The 24461-nt window shown below is 49.1% G+C and overlaps 8 protein-coding genes across 8 annotated transcripts; 5 read left to right on the forward strand and 3 right to left on the reverse strand.

The window, feature by feature from the left end:
• Positions 1–1882: 1882 nt before the first annotated feature.
• On the forward strand, positions 1883–4636 carry EDB82DRAFT_432603 (aspartic peptidase domain-containing protein; the record flags this gene model as incomplete). The annotated part of the gene is made up of 4 exons (XM_065607717.1): positions 1883–1974; positions 2024–2155; positions 2210–2616; positions 2667–4636. The coding sequence occupies 4 exons, from the start codon at positions 1883–1885 to the stop codon at positions 4634–4636; spliced, it is 2601 nt and encodes an 866-aa protein (XP_065464172.1).
• A 197-nt stretch (positions 4637–4833) lies between these two features.
• EDB82DRAFT_267977 (putative NADPH reductase TAH18) lies at positions 4834–7070 on the reverse strand. Its single transcript, XM_025728510.2, has 4 exons — positions 6857–7070; positions 6629–6804; positions 6475–6573; positions 4834–6427 (listed from the first exon to the last, which is right to left on the reverse strand). The coding sequence occupies exons 1-4, from the start codon at positions 6995–6997 to the stop codon at positions 5032–5034; spliced, it is 1812 nt and encodes a 603-aa protein (XP_025582870.1). The 5' UTR covers positions 6998–7070; the 3' UTR covers positions 4834–5031.
• Positions 7071–9662: 2592 nt separating this feature from the next.
• EDB82DRAFT_268049 (uncharacterized protein) lies at positions 9663–11580 on the forward strand. Its single transcript, XM_065607348.1, has 4 exons — positions 9663–9993; positions 10340–10631; positions 10686–10955; positions 11009–11580. The coding sequence occupies exons 1-4, from the start codon at positions 9773–9775 to the stop codon at positions 11453–11455; spliced, it is 1230 nt and encodes a 409-aa protein (XP_065464173.1). The 5' UTR covers positions 9663–9772; the 3' UTR covers positions 11456–11580.
• Positions 11581–12525: 945 nt separating this feature from the next.
• On the forward strand, positions 12526–14255 carry EDB82DRAFT_267990 (uncharacterized protein). Its single transcript, XM_025728513.2, has 3 exons — positions 12526–12670; positions 12773–13513; positions 13570–14255. Exons 1-3 carry the CDS (start codon positions 12623–12625, stop codon positions 13873–13875), a joined length of 1095 nt encoding a protein of 364 aa, XP_025582872.1. The 5' UTR covers positions 12526–12622; the 3' UTR covers positions 13876–14255.
• On the forward strand, positions 14252–15426 carry EDB82DRAFT_508984 (uncharacterized protein). The gene is made up of 3 exons (XM_025728514.2): positions 14252–14514; positions 14571–15213; positions 15281–15426. The coding sequence occupies exons 1-3, from the start codon at positions 14464–14466 to the stop codon at positions 15361–15363; spliced, it is 777 nt and encodes a 258-aa protein (XP_025582873.1). The 5' UTR covers positions 14252–14463; the 3' UTR covers positions 15364–15426.
• A 2130-nt stretch (positions 15427–17556) lies between these two features.
• EDB82DRAFT_478442 (carbamoyl-phosphate synthase, arginine-specific, small chain, mitochondrial precursor) lies at positions 17557–18980 on the forward strand (the record flags this gene model as incomplete). Its single annotated transcript, XM_025728515.1, has 2 exons — positions 17557–17745; positions 17799–18980. The coding sequence occupies 2 exons, from the start codon at positions 17557–17559 to the stop codon at positions 18978–18980; spliced, it is 1371 nt and encodes a 456-aa protein (XP_025582874.1).
• A 280-nt stretch (positions 18981–19260) lies between these two features.
• On the reverse strand, positions 19261–21668 carry EDB82DRAFT_508988 (uncharacterized protein). Its single transcript, XM_025728516.2, has one exon. The coding sequence runs from the start codon at positions 21291–21293 to the stop codon at positions 19473–19475; it is 1821 nt and encodes a 606-aa protein (XP_025582875.1). The 5' UTR covers positions 21294–21668; the 3' UTR covers positions 19261–19472.
• A 732-nt stretch (positions 21669–22400) lies between these two features.
• On the reverse strand, positions 22401–23995 carry EDB82DRAFT_577936 (class I glutamine amidotransferase-like protein). The gene is made up of 3 exons (XM_025728517.2): positions 23606–23995; positions 22950–23454; positions 22401–22876 (listed from the first exon to the last, which is right to left on the reverse strand). Exons 1-3 carry the CDS (start codon positions 23748–23750, stop codon positions 22642–22644), a joined length of 885 nt encoding a protein of 294 aa, XP_025582876.1. The 5' UTR covers positions 23751–23995; the 3' UTR covers positions 22401–22641.
• Between the last annotated feature and the right edge of the window lie 466 nt (positions 23996–24461).

Consider the following 24461-nt stretch of genomic DNA (forward strand, 5'->3'; position numbering starts at 1 on the left):
GGCCCATCTAGAGGCCAGTGTCTGTTGAAAAGTCCGGCCCTGTTTTATCTGTTTCATCCTCAGAACTGACTTTCGCCCTGTTCACTTTGGATCCAGTGGGCTTGGATGGCTGAACGTCCTCACCAGAGTGTGGCAAGACTTCGATGGATTCGCTGTATGATGCCTCGTACGTACCATTGCAGGGCCTAGAATGCTCGTGGCTGATCCTTCGTCCTTTGCGAATACTACCCTGTGCTTATTTGCACTTATTATACGTATTTCTCTATCTTCTTCATCCTGGCCTACCCAGACCGAAAAATGACACCCTAGAGCAGCCAATCTTCTCAGCCGGACCGACACATTATACACTGACCAGTTTTGGGTCCATTGACGCCTTGGCTACGCAAGGTATCTGGTGAACTAGGAGCGCGAACAGTAGTTCGTGCAAAAGTTTATTCCGAGTGCTACCGTCTCGTCGGTATCTCACCTTCCGGTTATAGCCAGTGCGACAATGTCTAAGACAGGCAGGCCAATATTCAAGCACTTGGTAACACCTGAAGCCGAGAATAATGGAACGCTCAAGATTGCTTGGTCTTCCAAACAGGATACGGTTCAATCACCTAACAGTCTTAGCAAGTGCAGAGAAGGCATAAACAATATAATTTATTGCTGCCTCTGACAAGGTTGATGGTAGTGTACTGCAATATGGGGATTACAATTCTTGAAGGCGACAAGTTACGTTATGCCTTGAAATTGCAATTTATTCAGGCCAAGTCACGCTGGATCTTGTATTTCAATCGTCTGATCTTGAGCAGATTAGATCCTTTGTGCGACGCGCATCCTGTACAAACGTGGCGCGTATACTTACTGGCTGTTGGTATTGATGAACACTCGATACTGAGTGTAAGGGTCTCACTCGCTGTGCAACAAGATGCAGCCACTGGCTGGCGGCGCTAGAGTTTATGAGTCTTTGCCAGTCCCAGTACAGTACAGTACGTATCATATACTTTTCATGTTGAGCGAATTGAAAACATGGTTCTTGCCATGGGTTAATATGCACACGCGGATTATTTCCAGAATCACAAACCCCAAATCCCCACAGTTTGTTCATGTTTGAAAATGGCAGGTATTCCTTGAACGACAGAATTGAACGGTGGCAGCATCTCAGGCTGTTATAACCATACCATCAGCTCAATGATTGACTAGGCGATTCCAACCGAAAACCTCTGGACTCACCCCTCGAGGCATTGCGGTTCAGCATGACAGCTTGGAGTCACATAGATTCCTCAAATGATAAGCTTACAAGTTGCGACCAATTCTGCAGTCTTGAGACTGGCCTAGGTGAGGAGCAAGCACATATAGGTAGTCTATGGAGTATGGATAGGCTGTGAACATTTACTAGGAACAAAGTCTAGTCTCCATGTTCCCCGCCACAGATTCGAGCCATACTAGAAAGAGCCAAAGCTATGAAACTCTACCGATTGTGGCTTGTTTTTCAACAAGGGGTCAATCATTCGAAGCGGCACATGCCAGTACTCGTCGCCCCCGGCCATCTACCAACTCTAGAAACAAAGTTCTTGTTTTTGTTTATTACTATTTCCTCTAAATTACATCACGATTGGAAACGACAGCACTGAAGCACACCTTCCAACGCTGCCTAGAAAAACAGTTGCCATAAGAGACTGTTTTACTGTCGCATGGTCTTTACTTTGACTGTATCTGTACACTGCACCCATACAATCCTGGATCAGCGCCCCGGCTTCTTGGCGTGGAGAAGGATCCGACGTTGAATGCGCCGCATTGCGGTCACCAGGACTTTGCCAGCTCAATTAGTTGTTTGTTTGAGACCAGGAATGAATTTTACCGTGAGAGTTGAATCTCGTGCTCGTCAGTTGGCTTCGAGATGTGGTCAACAATCTTCGGCTCTTCATTGCTTTTCGCGCATCTCATACAAGCCCGCGAACCAGAGCCTGTTCTGTTGCCCACCGGCGACTGGTAGGTCACTATAACTTGCTCCTACAATCAATTCTAACCAGAGGGACAGGACTGGCACCGATGGCAACTGGTCGACGATATCCTTCTATCTTGGTTCAAACTCACAGCATGTCGATGTCTTGGTGAGCACGGCACTTTCGGAATTTTGGGCTGTTGGTCCTGGAGGATGTTTACTCAGTATGTGCATACTCTTGCCCCTTTAGCACTTGTTCAGCAATCATCCATGTCAAATAAGCTCATTGTATGACAACCATGCCTTGTTCTACACACTGACCTTATGCTCAGAGGAACCCCACTGCACTGCTGCCCGGGGAGGTATCTACGATGCTGAAGACTCCAGTGATTGGACTTCATTGGGCACTTGGCAGCTCGGTCTAAGCTATCTTGGTTACGGTGGTAATGGCGACTATGGCCGTGATCTCATCAACACACAAAGTCCTCTTAGGAGCGAACCATTTACCATGAATGAAGTGCTAATAGCGAGCATCAACACGACCAGCTACTTGCATGGCCTTTTCGGCTTGGGTATTACACAGGGGAATTTCAACGGCACTGTTGCAGAATCACCTCTAACTCAAGCAGTCAGCCAATATGGATTGATTCCAAGTTACAGCTTCGGGTATACGGCCGGAGCTCACTACAGTACGCGGCCTGCTAGTGATATCTTGTTATCTTCTGACTAATTCAACTAGGAAACTTGCCTGCTTCATTAACGTTGGGAGGTGTCGTGAATGCCAGATTTCAACCGCATGACAACGTTTTCACACTCCCCCAGGATGACAATATGGAGCGCCCTTTAGTCCGTGGCATTGAAATAACTCCAGCCGAGGATCAAAATGCTCCCGATTCCTGGGAATCTGAACAACTTCTTCTTTCACAGTGGAACTCGTCTTTCTACGCCATAATTGATAGTACTACCTCTTACCTGTGGCTACCCGACGAGGTTTGCGACCAGTTTGCCCAAGCCCTCAACTTGACATATAACAGCACCTTTGACCTCTATACCATCAGCAACGACCAATATCGCGAGTACTCGAAAGACGAATCATTCGATCTTACCTTTGTCCTTTCTAGCTTTGACGATAACGACAACTTTGGCGATCCCTACGATGTATCAGGCATTGTGAATATTACTCTACCCCTACGAGCATTTGTCGGTTTGCTACAGTATCCCTTCATGCCAGACGAGATCGAGTACGGCGATCCGGCCATCCCTTACTTTATGCTGCGAAAGGCGCAAAACAGCTCGACGTACATACTGGGACGTTCGTTCTTGCAAGAGTCGTATTTGATCACGAAATATGATGAAGGCACTTTCTCAATTCACCAAGCTCTCTTTCCAGATGGACCAGTGGCAGATACTGAACTATCCGCCATAGAGCAGTCCGCTAACAGCCCGTATCCCCCACCGAAAGCACAAGATTCTGGAAAGGGACTTTCAGGTGCACAGGCTGTCGGAATTGGAGTAGGGGTGGGATTAGGAACCTTTGTTGTATGTGCAATAGCTCTCTCTACATGGCTGTATTGTCGGCGTAAACGGAAGGGTACAGCCGGAAACAACAACGGATTAGCAGAGGACCAAAGCCGATCTCCGGAAGACGCATCCCGATCAGCAAAATCTCCTTTGCTGTTATTCTTTTCAAAAATATTCGGACGAAGGCGACCAACTCAGCAAAGCCAAGGGACTGATGATGACAAGAAAAAGGTTGTCGAAGCTCCTGATACCCAGATCCATGAGATGTCAGCTCCGTTGCCACCAGCAGAACTTGAAGGAGACGATTGCATGTCGTGGAACGATGATACCGAGTTAGGGACCGACAACTCCCACAATCTGAGCGCATACGAAATAGCGAGACGGAAACTGGACAGACAACTTCAGGGTCCCGTTCCTTCATACAGCCCACCCGCGAACGAAGCAGAGATACTTCCAGAGAAAGCGATATACCAACCAAACCCGGCGAACGGCCCACCGATAGCACTGCAGTTATCGCCGTCTGCGTCCTTAAAAGCGTCTCCAGAGGGGGGATCTAACGCTAACTCAATGGCATTGCCGTCTCCTTTAACCCCACGTTTCGATCCAAGTGGCCGCCCTATCAATGCGTTGCCACCGTCAGTGGCCACTATGCCTGTATCGCCAAATACCGACGTCGTCTCATCACCAAACTCGCCGCTCTCTCCGCATTCCGACCATCACACCATCAACTCCATGACCATGGGCTCGGATAGGGACGGTCAACTATCATCGAACCCCTCTATGAACATACCACATCAGCGATTAGTACAGAGAACACCAATTGACTCATCGAGGGTGGTGCTACTGGGAGCACTGCCTCCAGATGCTCGTTTTTCTCGCAATGCTGTACCGCTAAGCACATCAGACGACGATTACCAAGCTACCAACAGCTTCTCGCATAGTAACCATACTTCCGATTCTTTGGGGAGCAACTTCACTGTGGAAGAGGAAGGGCGGAGCGAAGAAGAACCGACAAGACGTCTGGATTTAGGCACAAACGGTTCATCTATTGGGGTTGCGATAGTGAATCCACAGCAAGGTCATTCGGTAGACCAGTCTGATACTACACGCGGTTCAGAACGTATTAACCCGGGCGAGGATTTAGTCCATGTACCACAGCTGGCTGAGAGACGATACAGCTGGGAGTAACATGGGGTGTGCTGCTGAAGAAAAGGACAAAGAGGGACAAGGAAGCTTGCTTGGTAGTCAAGCGAGTAGAAACAATAGGATGACACAATAGGATGACACAATAGGATGACACAATAGCATTTTGGCAAGGCTGGTTGTTGTCTTTAGGCGTTTAGGATGGGCATCTGTTTAAACCTGCTGGGTTGACAGATAATGTCGTGGCTGTGTGCTATAACCTCTGCATAAGCGAGCGATTGAAGATTTGATGTCATTTCTATTTCTTAAGAATCGGTTGTTCTGTTTGTTTATACCGTGGCTTCACTATAAGACAGGCTCACGCCCAAATTTCCAACAGTGGCTTCTTTTTGAATTTGCCTTTGTTGTATTCCCAATCTGTGAGAGCCGATTTAGCTTTTCTACCATATCTCCTGCCACCATGTCAAATTACCCAGCATCTTCTTGCGCTCCTCTACTTCTTTGATGTCTTTTGAAAAGGGCTCAAACACGGCCTGCTTAGCAGCATCCGCCATCTTGGTTGAGCCGCCACAAACGCAAAATATCCCGTTATCAAATATTACTTCTTCGATCTTCTTTGCTTCCTCTCGCAGCCGATCTTGAACATATATTTTGTTCCGTTGGTCGCGCGAGAACGCCAAAAATACATTCAGTTGTCCCTTTGCTACTAAAGCGTCGAGCTCTTGCTGGAAGAAATAATCGGCTTCGCGGTTACGGTTTCCAAAGAAGAGATACATGGGGCCCTGTGAAGTATATATGAGGCGCTCGTGAAGAAGGGCACGGATGGGGGCAAGGCCGGTGCCTGTAGCGATGGCCACAAGAGGCCGCTGGGCGTTCTGAGCGCCATGAATTGGCGAGAGTACAGGTTTGCGGGTGACTGTGAGCGTTGAATTCATAGGGATATTGTCAAGGTAGCGAGAACAGAGGCCTTCTCTAGGCTTACGAAGGACGGTTCTGTATTTGACCAAGGCAACGAGGAGTTCGATTCGGGTCTTGTTCTCATCTGTCGGATGGTTTTGGTGAACCCCACCATTGGCGATACTGAAGTCTCGACCACGAATAAGGGGGAATATGTCAAAGAGCCGCTCTGCTGGCAGCTTGACGGATGAGAATTCTTCAAGAACTTCGAGAATAGACCGTCTGGACCTTGTGGCGTAGTCAAAATATTCGTCTAGGTATTCGGCCATGGTGAATTCAAGTAAGCGCTCCTTGTGATCGGGGTTAGTGGAGAAGTAGGACATGTTTTTGAGAAACGATCTTCGAGGGATGGCGGTGAAATCGATATTATTCAAGAGTAACTCCCTCACTGTACTCTTGGGGCTTGTAAAGAGGTTTGTGGGGAGAGATTCGCATTGGGAGAGGTCAAGAGGTTTATCAGCGACGTCCTCCCATCCCATGAGGGTGATGAGCCTTTGGACGTCATCGGGAAAGTTTTTAGGATAAATAGTAAGGCAATCGCCAGGAACACAGGTGAGCTTGACACCGTCGCGGCGAGGGATATCGAACGAGATCAGTCGAACGTCTTGCCAGTGCTTCTCCGGCGTAAGTCTGTCATTTCCCACGAGTGTTGCTATCCATCCGTCAGGGATGGGAAGTAATGAGGAAGAGGGGACATTTCCAAGTGATGAAGCGGCGTGGCCGTCAGTTTCCGTACTATTTTGAAGAGGATTCTCAAGTGACCATTTAGGAGGGAGAATAACATCATCCGGGATAGGTTCCAGGCCTGAAGATGGAGGATGATGCTCAAGGAAATGATTATGGAGTCGCTCTGTCCAACGCACAAAACTCCCATCGAGGCTGTGACTCGTTAGAAGCTAGATCTCGTCTTAAATAAAAGAACTCACCCATCTGGAAACTGCTCATCGGCTTCATAAGGATCGATGAAAGTTATAGCGCCAAGTTGGTCGAGACGCCTGTTCAACTTCCGAGCTGCCCAGTTAAATCTACTGCGTGTAAGCTTATATGAACAAAAGCAGGGACTGGTTTATCAAGACTCACTTCAAATAAGTGCTATCGCCTAAGCCAAATGTTGTATAGTTGACAGAAGCCAAACATCCCGGCGGTAGTTTCTTGCGTAGTAGTCTTTTCCAGAAGAGCAATGAATTGTGAGGCATATCTCCTTGGCCGGTGGTTGATATGACAAATATCACAAACTTAGGTTGAAGAAGGGCATTCTGAAATAGGAAATCAGTAATTAGAATATATCGTGGGAATCATATAACTTACTAGATCTACAGAGTCAAGTTCTTCCACGCGACTCTTGAAATGCAGCCTTTGACATAATCGCCCCAGCTCTTCAGCCATGTCCTGGGCATTGCCCGTCTCAGAGCCATAAAGGACAAGAACGCTCCTGTCCTGAACCGCCATGATAAGCGTCTATAATGAATATTGAAAGTGCTAATATGGGTTAGGAGTGATATGAGAATCAAGTGTAGTAAAGGTCCGGTGTCGCAGGCTGAATCATAAAAGCCTGGAGGTGGGTTGATTTGCGATTTGGTTAGCGTCGATTAGTGGATGGCCGATGGCGGGGTGAAGAATCTGCGCCTCACTTCAGTGCAAAATCTTATCAATCTGGGGATATAATTATTCAATGAATCAGCGTTTGTTGTGACAGTGCTATGGCGTTTGGTGGGACGAATCATTTAAACGTGCAATTGCACTCAAACCCCACTACAATCACTCAAGATCTCCAAGTCTTATTGATCAGAAAGTAATTGATCTATTACTACCAAAGTTATCGATGTCATTTTACAGATTAATGTTATTGAAAAGTGAAATATGCGCTGACTTTGTTCAAGATTATCAATAGATAATTATGATATCTATACTATGCTTTGCATTTTTCCTATAGTAATATCTGAACGAACAAGTCTACTGGGTAGCAGAAAAGTTGGCCTCCTAAGTCTTAGGGTACAGAAATAAGTAGTCTAAGGAATGTGGCCTAAGTAGCATAAACTGGCCTACTAATTTCGTCTCTTATGCTTCCAGCGGCCAACTTTTCTGGTACCCTGATGCAAGTCAAGTGGTTGTGATGTAGTGGTTGTGATGTTGTGAGTCGCAGGGATCAAGTCTTAAAGGAGTTCCCAAACGCATTGACAACGGGCGAGTTCTAGAAGAAGAAGCTGTGGAGCAATATTTAAGCTGGACTTGGCTTTCGGGGACTTGTGTAATCGGAATCCTTATCCTAATCCTAATCCTAGCTCGCTACAGCGCAGCATTGGATCCGAGCTACCGGGCATGGGCATGGCGGGCGTGTACCGTACAGAGTACCTATGGATGTATGCGTAAGAATAGGTAGATAGCTCAGCCTTCGCGTTTATTTATTGGTGGGAGTGGTTAATGATCGATGCTGCCCCTGGCTATTGGCTCCCGCAGCTCAAAAGGGGCTTGCAAAGGGGAGAGTTGACCTTGTCAGGGGCCATTGCCAGATGTTCGACTTTCGAATTGTCTGGGCTAGCAATCTCGGCCCTCTTGGCAACCGAGCAGTTGAAGTGTCAGTTTATGCTCCCATCATCAACCTTTGAGAGACGTGCAGTCCTGGAGTTGAGTTGAGTTTGGGTTGGCTTAATACAGTTCGGTTGTCCTGCAAAACACTCGGATGGCTTGTAGACGTAAACTATATTTCCAATTGAGACATATACTCTTCACTATTATCTGCCACCTACGAGTTTAACGTTTCAGATCAGGATGTGCTCCAACCTTGACTGTCTAGACTGTGACCGCCAACCCACTGCTGAGGAGACTTGCCAGGGACCCCTGGGCTTGTATCGAAATAGAACAATAGGTCACTCCTTATGAAGTATATTCTGTGTTGGGAAGGAAACATACCTACATAGGAACAATAGGAAATAAAACGGTCGAGATCATGATTATTGATACCTGGCTTTATAAATAAGATCAATTTACAAGTCTAATCTTACTATTTCTGATATCTCGTGAACCCCGAAGGAAGCTAGTATGTACCTGCCTAAGGCAGTCCCACTGTTCTTCACCTCATCAGTATCAATAGAAGGTCAACATGAGCGGTCAGGCCAAAAGGGAATCGTCTAAATGCAACTTTGATTCACCGTTTGTTGTTTTCTCTACAAACCCCAGAGAATTGACGCTGTTCCTGCCAATTCCACGACTTGGAGCTTTCATACTCGTGATACTATTCTGGGCAGGCCCCAACAAACGCAATCTCGAATAGGCCTCTAAACTCTCAAAGTCTGTATATCACATCCAATCTGCAGCACCACTTTAAACTACACCGATACATATGTGCTCAAGTGACGCACTTGGCCCGCCCGCACCCACACGTCAGGCCCTAATACGTACATGAACTGGCACAAATTCATGCATTGTCCAAGTCTGTAAAATCATCAAAAGGAATCCTCCTGCCTTCTCTCGACTCCTGCCAAGACTGTTCAACTGGACAACTTCAAGCCGCCACTTTCCTCATCCCAAGGTACGTACGTATGTTCTCATTGCCTAGTACCTACAGGCTCTAGAAACCGCTCCCCATCCGAAAACAGTCGTTCAGACGTGAGGTGCCGGGATCAAGGACCACTCGGCGGGAAAGAACCCACAAAACTGAAGCTTTCTCTTAAGAGCTTTTAGGTACTGGATACCTCCTATAGAGTGCACGATACCTTGACAGCCTTGCTGCAACGTGGAGTTCCTGCTACCAAGTGAATCGTGTTTCTGGTACCTTCCTTCGTGTCTTGTACCAGAGCTAAAGCCTCCCTCCGCCCATTGCGTTGCGCCTGCCGTCCTCCCCAGCCCTGGCCACTTTCCACTTTCCACAACTCCTCACCTGTCCACCCCCCTGACAACACACCCCTTCCTCCTTCCCTTCTGTGCCCCCCAAACCCAAAGGCGAGAAAAATATTTCATAATCCGCTATCTCTCTGATCACTTCTTCCTCCTTTCCCTTCTCCATCACAACATCAAACACCTGTGTCTCCGCGCAACGCCCCGTCGTCTGTCTAATCTCAACCTCGTTTCTAGGGCACGAAGCTACCCTGATCAAACTCCTCCTTATTGCACCAGAGTTCTACCTGTTCAACACGCAGTCACCGTTTTCGAACGCTCCTCCACCACAGGTCCAAGTTCGAACGTCATACTCAACCTAACCACCAAACTCATCCACCAGCCGCCATCATGTCTACCGCCAACACCAACACCAACGTGGACGCTGCCGTTAATGACGTCGCCAACACTCTGAGCAATACCTCCATCAGCAACAAGCCTGCCGATGACAAGACTGCCGCCAACGAGGCCGCTTCAGCCAGCGCTGCTGAGGGTCGCCGCCTCTATATTGGCAACCTGGCCTATGCGACAACTGAGGGGGAGTTGAAGGACTTCTTCAAGAGCTACCTTGTGTAAGTTCTATCCTCTTTTCAACCTTGTCTTTGCACCCGAACTCCGTCAATTTCATGCCTTCGTCGTCTTTACTCCAACTTGTGGAAGCCACGCTGGAGACACGTGTCTCCCAACTGTCGCAATGAGCTCCTTCCCTAGACTTCACGAAGACGACAGGCCATGGGCAGGAACGCGCAAAGCCACTTCCCAATGATCATGTCTTACTCTGACATCAGAATGGGGAATGCCCGCCTTCTATTACTTGGCTCCACATTGGACATGGTGATTGTCTACACATTGAACTTCTATCATACTATGCCGTCACCCCATCATGGACGCCACCTAACATGTACTGACTGTCATTAGCGAGTCTGTCTCGATCCCTAAGAACCCTCGCACCGACCGCCCTGTCGGCTACGCCTTCGTCGACCTTTCCACTCCCACTGAGGCCGAGCGTGCCATTGAGGAGCTCTCTGGAAAGGAGATCCTTGAGCGCAAGGTCTCCGTCCAGCTCGCTCGCAAGCCTGAGCCCGCTGGTGAGAAGTCAGAGGGTGCTAACGGTGATGGCTCTGGTGCTGAGGGCTCTCGTCGCCGAGCTTCTGGACGTGGCCGCGGACGTGGACGTGGCCGTGGAGGCCGCACTGCCCGCGCTGGTCGTGTGAGTCATACCTGAGTGTCATGATTTCTGAAACGCTTACTGACAATGCTACAGGAGGGTGCCGAGAAGAAGGAGGGCGAAACTACTGAGGCTGTTGCTGCCACTGATGATGCTGCTACCGCAGCCGCTGCACCTGCCACCACTGAGGTTCAACCTTTGTCCGATATCACAAACAAGATCAACACTGACGCAAACGCAAAGACCTCTAAGACCCAACCTCGCCCTCAGCGTGAGCGCCGTGAGCGCGGCCCTCCTGCTGACGGAATTCCTTCCAAGACCAAGGTCATGGTTGCCAACCTGCCTTACGATCTGACCGAGGACAAGGTCAGTAACACAAAAACTTTGCATTCGTATGCCGTGTACTAACTCTTTAGCAGCTCATTGAGCTTTTCAAGGCTTATGAGCCCTCTTCTGCCAAGATTGCTCTCCGACCTATTCCCCGATTCATGATCAAGAAGCTTCAGGCTCGTGGTGAGGCCCGCAAGGGTCGTGGCTTCGGTTTCGTCACTCTGGCTTCTGAGGAGCTTCAGCAGAAGGCTGTTACTGAGATGAACGGAAAGGAGATTGAGGGCCGTGAGATCGCCGTTAAGGTTGCTATTGACAGCCCTGATAAGACCGACGAGGAGCAGCACGAGGGTGATGCTACCAACGGTCAGAAGGAGAACATCCCCGCCACTGAGGCTGCCCCTGCGGCTGCTCCTGCTACCGGCGCCGTGGCTGCTGCCCCTGCCACTACTGCTGCGGCTCCCGCTGCGGCTCCCGCTGCCACCAAGGCTGCTGAGGCCACCCCTGCCTCTACCACTCCCGCCACTACTACTGCCTAAGTTAAGGCACGGCGCGAGTTTCACGGACATGAACCTCGTATTATGTCATGATGATTACTCTAACGATTTGGGCATGCGATTTCAACGATTTCTCTTACGGTAGATTCTCGCTACAACGATGAAAAGAAAGAATGAGGTTTTTTTCACCTTACCTGAGTTTTTTTGGGGGACGTAGGCAAGAGCAGATCGAACTCTGATGAATCTCGGGATAGGGTCTACTTTGTCAACCTTTACTTTTCACATCAAAACACTAATATTTCCATGATCGGGACACAAAAACATTCACGGGCCCTCTGTTATTTTGTATTTGTATCACCTTTTCTCTAACACTACTGCTGGGATGTACACTAGTTTGTACCGACGCGGGTGGAAGGGGAGAAAAGTTTAGCGCTATCATAAATGGGCATTCGATGAAGTTATGAACTGATATACGTGACTGATGATTGAACATGAACCTCGGTGGTTGCGAGTTGCTAAAATGGTCATGGTTCGTGATACTGCACGCTTGATAGCCCGATAGAGTTGTGGGGTCTAGTGTAACATGGTTCGTCGATTTGGTATCAGTTATGGCCAGCATACCTTGACTTGGTTGACTTGATGGAGAGTTAAAATGCGTTGTTAGGTCGCATTAGGACCTTGTTTTCTAAACTAAACTTAAGAAGACAAGATACACAGTCCAGGGTGAACTCCTCACAAAAAAGATAATCAACATTGAATTTGATTATCATCACTCACGTGGTTAGCAGTGGTCATCCATATACTTACTGGGTCTAGAACATCGTAGTTTACCTATCTGTGTTATTATTGCTTTTCATGTATGGTCAGAAGTGCCCCGCCAACGCAGCCCCTTAACGAGAAACCCACAGTATGGCATGCTTGAACACGGACGCGGGAGGAATTAATTAGGCCCATGCTCCAATAACGTGAGCTCTGGGCGCTGGGCGCTGAGTGGTGTAGATAATGTAGGGGCATGGGCTTGGGCCGGCCACTAACTTAGTGCACTGAGACGTCTCCCTCCCATATCCATTCATCCATCCATCTACAGTTGAATTTGTTTTCGAAGTTTCAACTGGACATCAACACATCGTGACAATTGATTATTTCTACCCGCGCACATATACACTCAAGAGTAGAATCATTAGTTGACACAATCATTCAACCTTTGCGATGGCTTCCAAGGGTATGTGGGAGGTTGATCCCGAGACGCGGTCAAAGGTTAGTTCTTCGTCTATCCCTTTTCCCACGACCGGATCTGTCCTCAATTGTCCAGTCGCATTGTGATGCACTCGCACATGCTGACGCTGAAACTGCGAATAGCTTGCCACTCTGCAAAAGGAATCAAAGAACAATATTTGCTGCGACTGCAATGCGCCGTCCCCGCAATGGGCGTCTCCCAAATTCGGTATCTTTATCTGCCTTTCGTGCGCTGGTGTGCATAGAGGTCTCGGTGTCCACATCTCTTTCGTCCGAAGTATCTCTATGGACGCCTTTAAATCGAGCGAAATTGAACGAATGCGACTCGGCGGTAACGAGGGATGGAGGAACTTTTTTGATGAACACGAGCAAACTAAGATGATGGGTATCACATGGGAAGACTCGACTATTGCGGAGCGTTACAGTGGTGAAGTTGGCGAGGAGTGGAAGGAGAGATTGAGCTGCAAGGTCGAGGGTCGCGAATACGTTCCTGGTGCGAAGAAGCCTGCTGCTGCGCCCCCGAAGCCAGCATCACGAACTGGGACGCCTATGAGTGGCAGCGCAAACCGTAACGAGAGCCCCGTGGCTTCAGGAGGCAAGGTCAAAGTGGACGACCAGTATTTTTCAAGACTTGGAGCTGACAACGCTTCGCGACCCGACCATCTGCCACCCAGCCAAGGAGGAAAATATGCTGGTTTTGGAAGCACACCTGCACCTAGCCAGTCAGAGAATGACCTCGGCTTTGGGGATTTCCAGAAAGATGCCGTGGCGACTTTGACCAAAGGTTTTGGATGGTTTACGTCAACGGTCTCCAAGACCGCCAAGACAGTGAACGATGGCTATATTCAGCCCACTGCTAAGCAGGTACGCCGCCTTAACTCGCAGCCCTTGTTAACTGGATTTTTCTAACATGCTACCAGCTCGCCGAGGGTGACTTTGCCAAGCAAGCCCAATTAACAGCTTCTGCCTTTGCAAAGCAAGCTCAAGCAGCAGGCAAGAACGCTCAGGACGGTTTCAGCAGATTCGTCGAAGGGCCGGATCACCAAAAGAGTCGGGATGCTCCTTTGGATGAGAGCAAGAAGAGTTTCTGGGACGAGTTCTCCAACTTGGCTGATCAGAGACAACCTGCCGAAAACTCTATCGGAACGAGTGCTATGGGCATGGGTAAGAAGAACACGGCAGCCCCTCCATCAAAGAAGCAGGACGATGCTTGGGATGATTGGTGAGCGGACGTGTGGTGTAAGATGGGAAACTAGAGTCATATGTTGTTGATGTAAGGGAGTTGTAGCATTGGAGTATAGGCGTGCTTACCAACGGAGCTAGTCTCTCCACAGCACTCGAGTTTTATGGGATCACTTCAATATTTTTACTATCTATAAGCCGGGCCAGTGAATGGTTGATGTTTCAGTACCGAGCTGGTTATTTGTGGCTGAACTCGGCATTTACGTTTAAGTTGCCGGCGATTCGACATTGATGAGGAGACCGTATTTCTATCGCTACAGCTATTTCTTTGCAAAATTGACCTATTGTAAATATCTGTTTGCGTGTTTCTGGATGGGTAGTTCACAACAATTGAAGTTATCTTTACATGTATAACACGGCAATTAGAAAAAAGGAAATAGTACGGTCGACAATAAATCCCGACATCGCTGGTTCGGCCGGCGATTTTGTCACGTGGGCCGTCGGCCGAGGTTGGAGCTGAGACCGGCCCTAGCCGGTACCGCGCCGAGCTTTGCCATGACGACTTGGCCGGCTTTTGCGAATGTCTCGCCGCTTGACAACTTGGACTTCGCATTGAACAACAGCAGCACAACATGTCAGCACTACGGATTCTTGTCCCCGTGAAGCGGGTAATCGACTATGCTGTAAGGAAACCAGAATCGCTAATCGAAAAGACACAGAACGCTGACAACCTTTGCAGGTCAAGCCCCGAGTCAACAAAACCCAAACGGGTGTCGAAAAAGCCGGTGTCAAGCACTCCATGAACCCATTCGACGAACTCTCTGTTGAAGAATCAGTGCGAATCCGAGAGAAGAAGCGCGCCCCCGGTGGTGTTGAGGATATCTGCGTCATCTCTGCAGGCCCACCCAAAGCGCAAGATGTGCTACGAACAGCCATGGCCATGGGCGCAGACCGTGGCATTCACGTTGAAATCAAGGAGGGCGAGGAGATCGAACCCTTGACAGTAGCCAAGCTTCTCCAGAAGGCCGTGGAACAACAGAAGAGCAACCTGGTGGTCCTGGGCAAGCAGAGCATCGACGATGACGCCAACCAGACGGGTCAGATGTTGGCGGGTCTGTTGGGATGGCCACAGGCTACACAGGCGAGCAAGGTCGAATTCGGCGCCAACGACGAGGTTACTGTTACAAAGGAAGTGGATGGTGGTGTCGAGACGGTGCGCGCCAAGCTGCCCATGGTTATCACTACGGATCTCCGACTCAACGAGCCTCGATATGCAAGTCTGCCCAACATTATGAAGGCCAAGAAGAAGAAGCTGGAGAAGACAAAGCTTGAGGACTTTGGATTGGATGGAGTGAACCGCCTCAAGACACTCAAGGTTGTTGGTAAGTTTATTTTTCTCGTTTATGATAGTTTAACCGTTGCTAGCGGGCTCATGCTAACTTTCGACAGAGCCTCCTGCTCGACAGGGTGGTGGCAAGGTGGAGGATGTCGGTGGCCTGGTTAGCAAGCTCAAGGAGCTTGGTGCTCTGTAAATAATAGAAAGAGTAGTAAATAGACTGAACCCTATTACAAATGTACCACATATTTCAACCCATATTAGAAGTTTCAACCGGCATAACCATAACCTAGTTGAATGGCTAAGTATTGGTCCTCAACAGAACTCTCGCAACTTTAAGTGTCTAATGACTTGTTTTCTTCAAGTTAAATACCTAAGTAGGTACCACAGTGCAACGCAGGAAGATAATTTATGCGGTCTTTCTGAGAGTTTGCCTAACTTCTACCTGTACTGAACACAGACCTCAGCCAGTGAAGGCACTTAATCTCTCAGTTCGTTTTATGACTCATGGCGGTGATATAGAATAGCTAGAAGGCTTGTTTGCATTCAATGGCTTTCTAGAGATTTGCATCATACATTATATAAGCCAATGTTGCAGAAGAGATAAATTAGTGTTAATGAGAAGCTGTTATATCAAAAGAGAAAAGTGCAAAAATCGTTGTCTCGCTCATGTAGAGGAGGTTTCGATCTAATGAATTTCACGAATGAAATTACCTTGCCTCCATTGAACCAATTGGATGCGCTGAGTGCCATAGAATAGATGATGCCCATTTTTGTATTACAAAGGTGGCTCCTGTTGCTAGTAAACTTGCTTATAGAGACAGCATGGATAAGACACATATCTTGACCTAGACTGTGGGGTTGATTACCAGCAGTACGGTAAGAGAAACTGGCATTCTCAATGCTTGAGGTCTTATCCTTATCTTACGACCAAGAGCTGAGCCAAGATCCAAGATCCGAGATTCAGGTTGAGCAAGGTTCCTTGTTTCGACAGATCCCGACTACCGAATGCCGTGTTCCTGGCAGGACTGGACAAGGGCTCCACAAAGCTCTTATCAGAACGGATCGACAGTGCTACGCTACAAATGCTTCTAGCCCGGTTTCTAGGCTTTGACCACCAGCAGTGTAAAAAATCCCCAACCAGGGCGAATCAAATGACATCTCAACATTTCTGGAGGCGTCTGGGGGCTGTGGATCTTATCTGGCTCCATTTTGACATGACATGATAAAGGGCAGGCCGATGCTTGACTCAGTCATGAGCAATTGTTGTTGATATTAAGCCTCATGGGCACGGAATACAGTACTATATTGATCGAGATACGGTTGATAAAGAAAGAATGGGTAATGCGATTAAGAAAATAATTAACACTTATATTAGCATGAGATAGGAAAAAGGAGGTGGTGATCGTGATGAAGAATTCAATGTGACGTGTAATTAGTATTGATTGGTGCTGGTCACAAAAACAAGAAAAGAAAAAAAGATCAGAGCCTCTCCCACTAAAAACGATATCGGAGGACTGAGTCTGACAGACATCTTGACCCAAGGGTCCAGTTCCTGGCAGCGGGGCACTTATGAACCTCTTGTAGTGCACTATAGCGGAGCGCTTGAGCCGCCCTACGCTGTTTTCTCGGCGGAAGAGCGGCATCGGACATCCGCCCCAGGGAAATTTACAGTGGGAAACCCACTCAGCACGAAAAAACTTGCCAATGACCAAGGCCGTGTTGTCAGTCGCGGCGGTAGGTGCGGAGCGGGATCGCACCTTGCCTTCTCTTACACTTTTCTTCTCAACCTCCCACCTCTTGACTCTTTTCTCTCTTATTCCTTCTCTTTTCTAAACAGAAAGATATCTTCGCGATAATTGGAAACTTTCCATTCAAAAAGTCTGACTCAACGCTCCTGCAACACGATTGCATCTCCTCTTATACCATTGACTTGAGCTCGTCTCCCAATCCGCCCATATGAACGGGCGCCCCTCGATCTTCACCTCGCAGGTACGTTCACTTTTTTGTGAGATGCACATTCTGTGTGTATCAACCCCGCCATCATGAAACACATTTCAGCTTGTGGCTCTCAACAGCAAGCTGTGGGAGCTACAGCTTGACATCAATCGAATCAATTCCTCCTTCACCACCGCCAAGATAATCGCAATCCTTCAATTGACTCAATACTAACTTTCCTTGCTGCAGGATTATCTCTCTGGTTCGTACCCTTGACTGGTTCTGGCTCACCGCTTGAAACCTGCTCTATCTGTCACGAGACATGGAAACTAACCTGTGCCCTGATATAGACCATCTCTGGAAGTCTCAGTGGTGCTAAAGAACCCCATCTGGCCAACCGATTATCCTCTTTTTAAACCAACCTAACAAACCAACAAACGAAAATTACAAAATGTTCTCCCGAATGGCTTCCTTCGCCAACCCCGCGGCCAAGTCCGCGTCGGCTTCAGGCCGAACCATGCTTCAGGTCCGATACCTGTCCGAGAAGGCTGTTGCTGGCAGCAAAGGCCGGGCTATGCCTTTCTCTGCTGTCCGAGCTACTGCTCCTGCTGCTCATCTCCCCGCTACTCTCACTATTCGAGTATGTTCCTCCGAAGAGCTTCCTCTCCTAGTTCTGAGCTTACGATACAATAGGATGGTCCCGTCTTCCAGGGCAAGGCTTTTGGCGCCAACGCCAACATTTCTGGTGAAGCTGTCTTCACTACCTCGCTCGTTGGATACCCTGAGTCCATGACCGACCCCTCCTACCGGGGACAGATCCTCGTCTTCACCCAGCCCCTGATTGGCAACTACGGTGTTCCTTCCGCCGCCCGCGACGAGTTCAACCTTCTCAAGTACTTCGAGTCCCCCCACGTCCAGTGCGCTGGTATCGTTGTCTCCGATGTTGCTGTCAATTACAGCCACTGGACTGCCGTCGAGAGTCTTGGCGAGTGGTGCGCCCGAGAGGGTGTTCCCGCCATCTCTGGTGTCGATACCCGTGCCATCGTTACCCATCTTCGAGAGCAAGGCTCTTCCCTGGCTAGAATCTCTATTGGTGAAGAGTACGATGCCGATGAGGATGAGGGTTTCGTCGATCCCGGCCAAATCAACCTTGTGAAGCGTGTTACCACCAAGGCTCCTTTCGTTGTTGAGTCTCCCGGTGCCTCTCTTCACGTTGCCCTCATCGACTGTGGTGTCAAGGAGAACATCCTTCGCAGCCTGGTCAGCCGAGGTGCCTCCGTCACTGTCTTCCCCTACGACTACCCCATCCACAAGGTTTCGCAGCACTTCGACGGTGTTTTCATCTCCAACGGTCCCGGTGACCCTACCCATTGCCAGGCTACCGTTCACAACCTTGCTCGCCTCATGGAGACTTCTAATATCCCCATCATGGGTATCTGTCTGGGTCACCAGCTTCTGGCTCTTGCTGTCGGTGCTCGAACCATCAAGCTCAAGTATGGTAACCGAGCCCACAACATCCCTGCTCTCGACTTGACCACTGGTCTCTGCCACATTACCAGCCAGAACCACGGTTACGCCATCGACGCCAGCACCCTCCCTAGCGACTTCAAGGAGTACTTCGTCAACTTGAACGACGGTTCCAACGAGGGTATGCTTCACAAGACCCGACCCATTTTCTCCACCCAGTTCCACCCTGAGGCCAAGGGTGGTCCCATGGACAGCTCCTACCTCTTCGACAAGTACCTCCAGAGCGTCCAGCTCGCCAAGAGCAACCAGGTCGTTTTCAAGGACAACCGACCTACCCCTCTGATGCTCGATATCATGAGCCGAGAGCGTGTTGGTGTTGAGCCTACTCCTCTTGCCGCTACTGCTTAAATGAAGAGTTTGAGATAATTTTGGCGTCTGGGATTGGTAGTTGGGTAACGTCGGTTGTGTTTTCTTAGGAGCAAGGGAAACGGTTGCTTTTTTGAAGAAGAAATGTTATGTGTAAAGTAGCATCGAATGAGAATTATTGTGATACCATCTATATGCTCCTTTAACCTGTGGCTAATGTGCATGTTTAATTAAAAGACTGCTGAGTACAAACACACAAGACTCAAAGGGCAATGCTTAATATTGCTACTCGTAGTCACGTTCAAACCCAGTCATGTAGGTATGGTATGTCAATACAGTGATTAAAATTAAAGTTGATTTACTGATATCATAATCCGTGTTTATTTCCTTGGGTCCTTGCCCACTTTCTCTTTCGAAGCTACCCTTGAAAGCACATAGCTCTAGCATACGTCTCAGACTCATATGTAGACATACCAAGATTTCTGTCCTAGTAATTCTTCGTTCATACTATCTGAGCATGATAGTGTACCTCCTTCAATCCCTCATCCGAGTATCCCCGTCATCAGATAAGGAGCCACGGCGGGGCCGGCGATCGTCTCGTGGAGGTGGCATATAGCGATCACTGCGTGGTCGGCCGCCACCGCCGCCACCACGTCGACGTCTACCCCCACGGCGCTCGCGACGTTCACGACCCGCGCCTCCTCGCTCACGATGGGGAGGACGGATACCCTCAAACACTTCCTTGCCTCGATCAACGAACGAAGTGCCGTTCTCAAACGAGTAACGGTTGATCTCGCGCCCAAAGTCACCGCCGTCTCGTTTACTTGTATAGTGGGAGCGCATGTTATCGATGCGACGGCGAGCGAGGTCTTCAGATACGGGCTGATAATATATAGCTGGCCGAGCATTGGTTCTCTTGGATGCGCCGCCAGGATTGATAGGAGGAGGCCGGGGACCAGGACCAGTACCAGGACGGACGGGACGAGGTCCTGTGGGAATGGCAGGATCGCGTAGTGCCCTGGGACCAACAGGGATAGAGTCCATGGCCATTGCTGTGCCTGCATGTGGTCTTGGGCCTGACGGAGGTCCTGCGCCTGTTGCTTCCTCAAGATGGACTTCAATTACGCCGTCAGGTCCATCGTCATAGATGACTTCCCATCGCACACCAGAGCGTGGGCCACCGCTGGCTTGTTCAGTGTCAATCCAGTCGCGAACCTTTTCAGGAGGAACGAAGTCAACCCATAGTGGCTTGCGGTTACTCTCGTTAGGCCAAACACTATCGTGAAGTGCTGTGCGAACGCGTGAAGCTGCAGTGGTAGTTTTGAAGATAGCGAAGCCGTGGGTGCGAATTTGATCGAGAAAGAATTCCGCCACAATATCAGCGTCAAGAGGATCTCGGGGGTGCGTCGCTAGCTCAACAAGGTACGACTTCACATCCTGAGGTCGAAGGGGGCGCATGAAATTCTTAATGTAAAGGGCAGAAGTGGCAGGGTGTAGTGCAGGCGCAACGTCGCGCTCGTAATCCATATCCTGCTGATTCTCTCCCGCAGGCTCTCTAGACTTTGGTGGAGGGTCTTGTAAGGTTTCGTTTTGGAGTTTCTCTGTTTGTGGTTCGCTGTCAACATTCGTCGGCGCAGGGTCGTTGGCAGTGCCAAGCAGCGGATCCTCCTGGCGCGAATCGGGATTGGCGCCGTCGTCCGCAATTTCTTCTGTGCGAGCGCGCTTTCGTGCAATAGATTCTTCGGTGGGTGGTGGTGTGAGAGAGCGACGTTTTCGCTTTTGCTGTTCGGCAGCAGGCGTTGGTTCGAGGGAATGGGAGGGCGTAGAGTCGACAGTGCTGGCCACTGTTCCCGCTCTGGTATTCTCCTCCACTGTTGGTTCCCTCGACTGAGGGTTAGCTTCGTTGCCAGCGCTCGGAACACCGACTACCATATCTGCATCCTCGGATTTCTCCTTTGATGTGCCATTCTTAACAATCTCCTGCTCTTTGTCTCCACTGTCAACCCCTTTACTCGATTCAGCATCGGCAACTGGCGCAGCAATGTCGTCCGTCTCTTTGTTCTCCATTTCAACCATTTGGCTATCCGGCTTCTCGTCTACAAGTTTAGGTTCGTCGGTCGCGTCCTGGTGCTCTGGCTTCGCGACATCTGATTCGTCAACCGCTGGCTCGTCGCCCCCGGATTCATTGGTCGCAGGCGCATCCTCAAGTTCTTCCTGGGCCTCTGCTTCTCCTTTGTCGTTATCGGCCTCTTCGAGTCGCGCAACAAGATCTGCCTTAAGGCCGTGTTGTGGAAGATCACGGTTCTTAAGCTCGGCTTTGAGGTCAACGACCTTCAGCTTTGCCCAGTCGGTCATGATGGAGGAATCGGGCAATCGTTGAAGCTAATTTTGTTTAAAACGTATTCCCATAAACTTTTGCGCTGGTCTCCAGACCCTGGGACTAGAAGAAAATTAAAGATAAGAGGATGAAAAAATTGGAGGAAATTGAAGTTGTAAAAAGCTCGAAACAACTTTCATGCTGTCGCAAATCTAAACACCAACAAGTTGTGTCGTCCAATAATGTGTCACAGTGCAAGAGCATTATGTCAGCAGAACCGGCCCACTCACGTTGAGCCATACCTGGAAGGTAGCGCCACATGTTTGATTCCTCAATTCCTGAGTCAAACTTGAGATGTTATGAAGCAAATATAGAGACATGAGGGCGTGCCTTGAGCATCGAAAGTTTAACCATGACCCATCATAGTATTCTATAATGTCTGTTTCTATGGAAATTGAGTCAAAGTGATACCGATGGTCACATGTCGTCTTATGATGTGCCGCATGCAGCTACTAGATGATAGTGGGCCATGAGGAGCAAAGTAAGTCTTGACCATCCAATTAATTGTTGCCTGTTGACCTGGCCATTGAGAACAAGCAAGAGGCGTACATACCGCTTACTACAGAGGCCACCATACGGGTGTATACTTATGGGCTTTCCAAGGACTGTAGTCCATCTTGAGGGGTCATAGTCGTATTTATGGTGTTTTTCAGGTCATCATGAGTTCCGTCACCCTCATGTCTTGGCTCAGATACTCATGAGCTAACTACATATGTAGAGCATAGATCCTAACCTAATTCACTATCCAAATCATACTGGTCTTTGTAATCCCTTCCATTTTCCTTCAACGTATGTTCCAATAAGCCTATTCGAAAGAAGCTACGAGTGTTTCTATTGTTATCCTTCTTCGATAAGCTCAGTAGGAATGAGGTGATGTCCTAGACTTGACCCGCCATGACCCCTGTTTCCCCCTGGCTCATGGGCATGTCCGACTTCATCACACGACCAGACCACATCCCGCGTTACGAATTGAGAGCTGGAGCTCCCCGAGCTTGTGTGGGTCCCGCGTCATTGCTGGCTGTTTACCTTTTATGTGGCATATTAGTGCCACTTCGTGACCTCAATCTCCGCACTTTCAACGACGACGCAAACCTTAGGTAGGCACATTCATTTTGAGCAGTTCAATACAAGCAGCTGTGAGATGATTGCAGAAGGCGACCAAACAATTGAATTAAATAGAGAGCTCCTAGTCTTTTTGGTATTTTCTTAGGGTTCCTCACGCTCAGCTGTCAAATACATAAATACATGGAAATTGGTCTCAATCGGGGCTATGCCTGAGCCCATCATAAACTCTTAATTCGTACACGGCACTTACTGCCAGGGATCTTAGACGTCGAGACCATCGACGACAACGCCCTTGTTCCAGGTCCACTGAAGGCGCCTGGCCACCTCCAACGAAGTAGCATCATCAATCAAGGCGCTGACAAGATAGAGGGCAGCATCAATTCCAGAGCTGACACCTCCAGATGTCACCACACGAAGACCACCGAGTCGCATGGCGGCACGACGAACAATTGACTCACGGCGTGTGTTGGAGTCCTTGAATGACATGCTTCCCTTTCTGTGTGTCATCATAAGTCAGTTGACTGTCTTAAACTCAATGCATGATAAAGTGGGGTAAAATTATAACGTACCGGGCTGCCGAAGGGCGACGTCCCTGACCAGCATCAGACTTGCGGCGGATGTATGGGCTCTCGTCTTCGCCGAGATCGAATCGTAGGTTGTTGACAACATAGCGAGCGTCTTCTACCACATCGGTACGCTCCTGGAGGTTTACGGTAGCAGCATCGCTGCAAATGTTCTCAAACGAAGTAAGGTAATCGGGGTGGGTGGTGGCAGACAAGCCAGAGAGGATGCCCTGCTTGCCAAGGAAGAGGGCACCGGTGCAGATGGAAAGAATCGTGCGCTCGCGAGCGGGATCACGCTTCTGAAGCTCTGAGAAGTCGGTGATTAGAGAGAGGGGTTGAAGCTCTTTAGCGACGACCTCCTTGGAGTTACCACCGACGACGACGAGGATATCAAAGTCCTCGAGACGGTCGTGTGCCTCCTTGTAGGTGATCTGGGCACCAACGACGACACCCTGGTCCGAGATGACCTTGGCTTCGGGGCCGACCACGGTGACTTCAAAGGCCTTGCTGTCTGTCGGAAGGGGTAAAGTGATCAGCGGGAGGGGTAAAGCCAAATAGGGTATTGTACTGTAGTGTACTGCACGCTGCAACACATCCCGAAAATCGAGCGGTACTGCACTGCACTGCACTGTACTGTACTATACGGGTAGAGGACTACTTACTCTCAGGATCCTGGAAGTTGTGACAAGCAGAAGTAAAGACCTCGAGCGCGCCGGCGAAGTCCAGAAGATCGAACTTTTCGTGGATAGCGAAGAGAACGTCAACAGGCTCCTGATCAGCGATGGCTGAGGTCTTCTGAGCACTCATCTTGGCGGTATTGTTGGTGGTTTGGAAGAGGGTTTGAACTGAAGAAGAATTGTGACGGATTGAAAAGTCAATGGATGTGAGTAAGTAAGCAAGCACTAAATATGGTGCTGGCTCCTAGAGTATGTAAGAAGGTTGTTGTTATTGTTGCTGTAAGTGGTGAGTCGAATTGGTTGTGAAAGATCTGAATAAGGATGAGAAAGGAAGGAAAAGAGAAAGAAGATGAACAAGAGCAGATGGACGTTTTTAAATACAGCAAGGAATGTCTTGTGGTTGCGTGCCCTGAAGCTTTCCCCTCATCGATTTAAACTGCAACCACCTCAGTTCAAACTAGACTGGTGACTGGCGACTCGCTCAAGGTGGCTCGATATCTGGTGTGATCTGCTATTCAGAAAGTCATGTACAGTCTTGTCTGCAATTGCGCTAGCTGAGGAAAGTGCGGGGTTGTTAGCTCAATGAATGGGTCCTTGGCTCAAGTCTAAGGTACCCCCGAAGGCTGTCTCCATCCGCGAAGGAAAAGTATAAGGAACAATACTGGGATTCAAGCGGATGGCCGTCCGATCAGCTTTCTGCCGGACCCCACTATAGTGTATTACTGAAAGTGCCTGGAGTGCCCCTCTATGGCACGACTTCCATCCGCCGTTTTCAGTGACCAGCCCCTACCTCCTCCAGCGGGTACGCTCCACTCAACGCCACAAACTCGCACCACCTTTT

This window comes from Fusarium venenatum, assembly GCF_020744135.1.
Source record: "Fusarium venenatum strain MPI-CAGE-CH-0201 chromosome Unknown EDB82scaffold_3, whole genome shotgun sequence".
Taxonomy (NCBI): domain Eukaryota; kingdom Fungi; phylum Ascomycota; class Sordariomycetes; order Hypocreales; family Nectriaceae; genus Fusarium; species Fusarium venenatum.